General features: G+C 55.3%; 1 protein-coding gene across 1 annotated transcript in view; it reads left to right on the top strand.

Annotated features, from left to right (window-relative positions):
- SYNGR1 (synaptogyrin 1) overlaps positions 1-1,558 on the top strand; it is a 29,550-nt gene extending 27,992 nt beyond the window's left edge. Inside the window, exon 4 of the mRNA XM_003783191.2 lies at positions 953-1,558. Within this exon, the coding sequence (XP_003783239.1) occupies positions 953-1,174 (222 nt within the window). The 3' untranslated portion in view covers positions 1,175-1,558. The remainder of the gene's footprint in view (positions 1-952) is intronic.
- The last annotated feature ends 298 nt before the right edge of the window (positions 1,559-1,856 follow it).

The following is a 1,856-nucleotide window of genomic DNA, read 5'->3' as shown; positions in this document are numbered from 1 at the left end:
CCTGGGCTCAAGCGAGTCTCCTGCCTCCGCCTCCCAAGTAGCTGGGACCACAGGCGCCCGCCACAATGCCCGGCTATTTTTTGGTTGCAGCCGTCGTTGTTTGACGGGTCCGGGCTGGATTTGAACCCACCACCTTAGGTGTATGTGGCTGGCGTCTTAGCCACTTGAGCCACAGGCGCCAAGCCCTGAAACTTGTTTCACTGTTTAACTCAGTTTCCCAAACTTATTTGACCAACAAGTTTTTTTTGTTTGTTTGTTTACCAAGTATTCCAGTTAGAGTTAAGGGCAGCAGTAAGTGGCAAAATTCCCAAATAATGGTTGTATAAACAAAGTCCAAGTGTGAGGAGCTGGTCCAGGACAGGCCTAGTGACTCCAGGGGTCTTCCGTGACCCAGGCATGTTCCAGTCCTACAATTTAGCTTACGGTCCACTTGGGCAACTAGAGCTCCATCCATCACATCTGCATTCTGAGCATCAGGTCAGAGGGTAGGACAAAGAACACTGGGCACCCCAGGGGCCAAATTTTAGTCACATGGCCAGTCCTAGCTGCAAGAGAGATAGAAGAATAGCTTTTAGGAGCTGCCAACATTTCTCTTTCCCACAAAGAAACTTTTCCCATTCCATGTAAAACCCCTGGAGACACAGTTAGAAGGAGGCTGTGGACCTCTGGGCTATCTTAACACTCCCTAACGGACATATAGAATTTTTTGGCCTAGAATGACCTCTGGGATTGAGAGACATGGGCAGGTGACTTCTGCAGTTCTTTCTGGCTGGACACATGGTTCTGGGCCTCTCCAAGGTGGCTGCAAGTACATCCTTCCTTCTCAGAGGATCTTTAACACTCTGTTGACTGTGTCCTGTGAACTAACCACTACTAACCCAGTGCTCTTGTCTGTCTCTCCCCTAATCATCCCCTCCCACCTGTCCTTGTCCCCACTGGCCCCCATCCCCAGGCGGGCCAGGCTGTGCTGGCCTTCCAGCGGTACCAGATTGGCGCCGACTCGGCCCTCTTCTCCCAGGACTACATGGACCCCAGCCAGGACTCCAGCATGCCTTACGCCCCGTACGTGGAGCCCAGTGCCGGGCCGGACCCCGCCAGCATGGGTGGCACCTACCAGCAGCCGGCCAACGCCTTCGACGCTGAGCCCCAGGGCTACCAGTCGCAGGGTTACTGAGCCACAGTGAAGTCTGTCCCCCGGCTGCCCCTATGCCTCCACCCACACTCCTCCCTCTACACCAAACCCCCTTCTCCCTTCCAGGCCACTCTGCCCAGCAGCTCATCTGCCTCGGAATTGTCCCACTGAGGTCCAGGGTAGTTCAGGATGGGGGTGGGGTAGTCAGGTGTTGGGGGTGTCTACATGTGTGTGCAAGTGTGTCTGAGAGCATGTGCCTGGCAGGGGCCTGGAGGGGGGTGCCGGGGTGTTTGCATTCATACTTTGTGTCATCGAGCATTCATTGGGCGCCTACTGTGTGTCAGCCTGTGCTCACATGGGTGATGAAAGAGGCAGAAATGGTCCCTGGAAAGGGGATAGATGAGATGTGGAAGTAGGGATGGTGGAGTGTCAGTTGCAGGACGCTGGGGCTGTCACCCCCAGACCTTCTTGACTTCATAGCAGTCTGGCCAGGAGTGTCGGGGCTATCTCCATTTTATGGTTGAGGAAACTGAAGTCTGGGGAGGTCAGGGTCACTCGCCCAGGGTCCCTCTATGGAAGTGGCACCTAATGGCAGAGTGTCTGCTCTTCCCTGACCTCCCACCTCCTCCCTCCCCCAGCTTGGCACTCAGTGTTACTGTCATAGGAGACCCGAGGGACCTCAGCCCCTTGAGGCACCATGATTCTGCTGCCAGCTATGGGCCTG

This window comes from Otolemur garnettii, unplaced genomic scaffold (genome assembly GCF_000181295.1).
Source record: "Otolemur garnettii isolate 467f Iridium unplaced genomic scaffold, OtoGar3 scaffold00007, whole genome shotgun sequence".
In the NCBI taxonomy this organism is placed as follows: Eukaryota; Metazoa; Chordata; class Mammalia; order Primates; family Galagidae; genus Otolemur; species Otolemur garnettii.
This window is presented reverse-complemented; position numbering and strand designations above follow the sequence as displayed.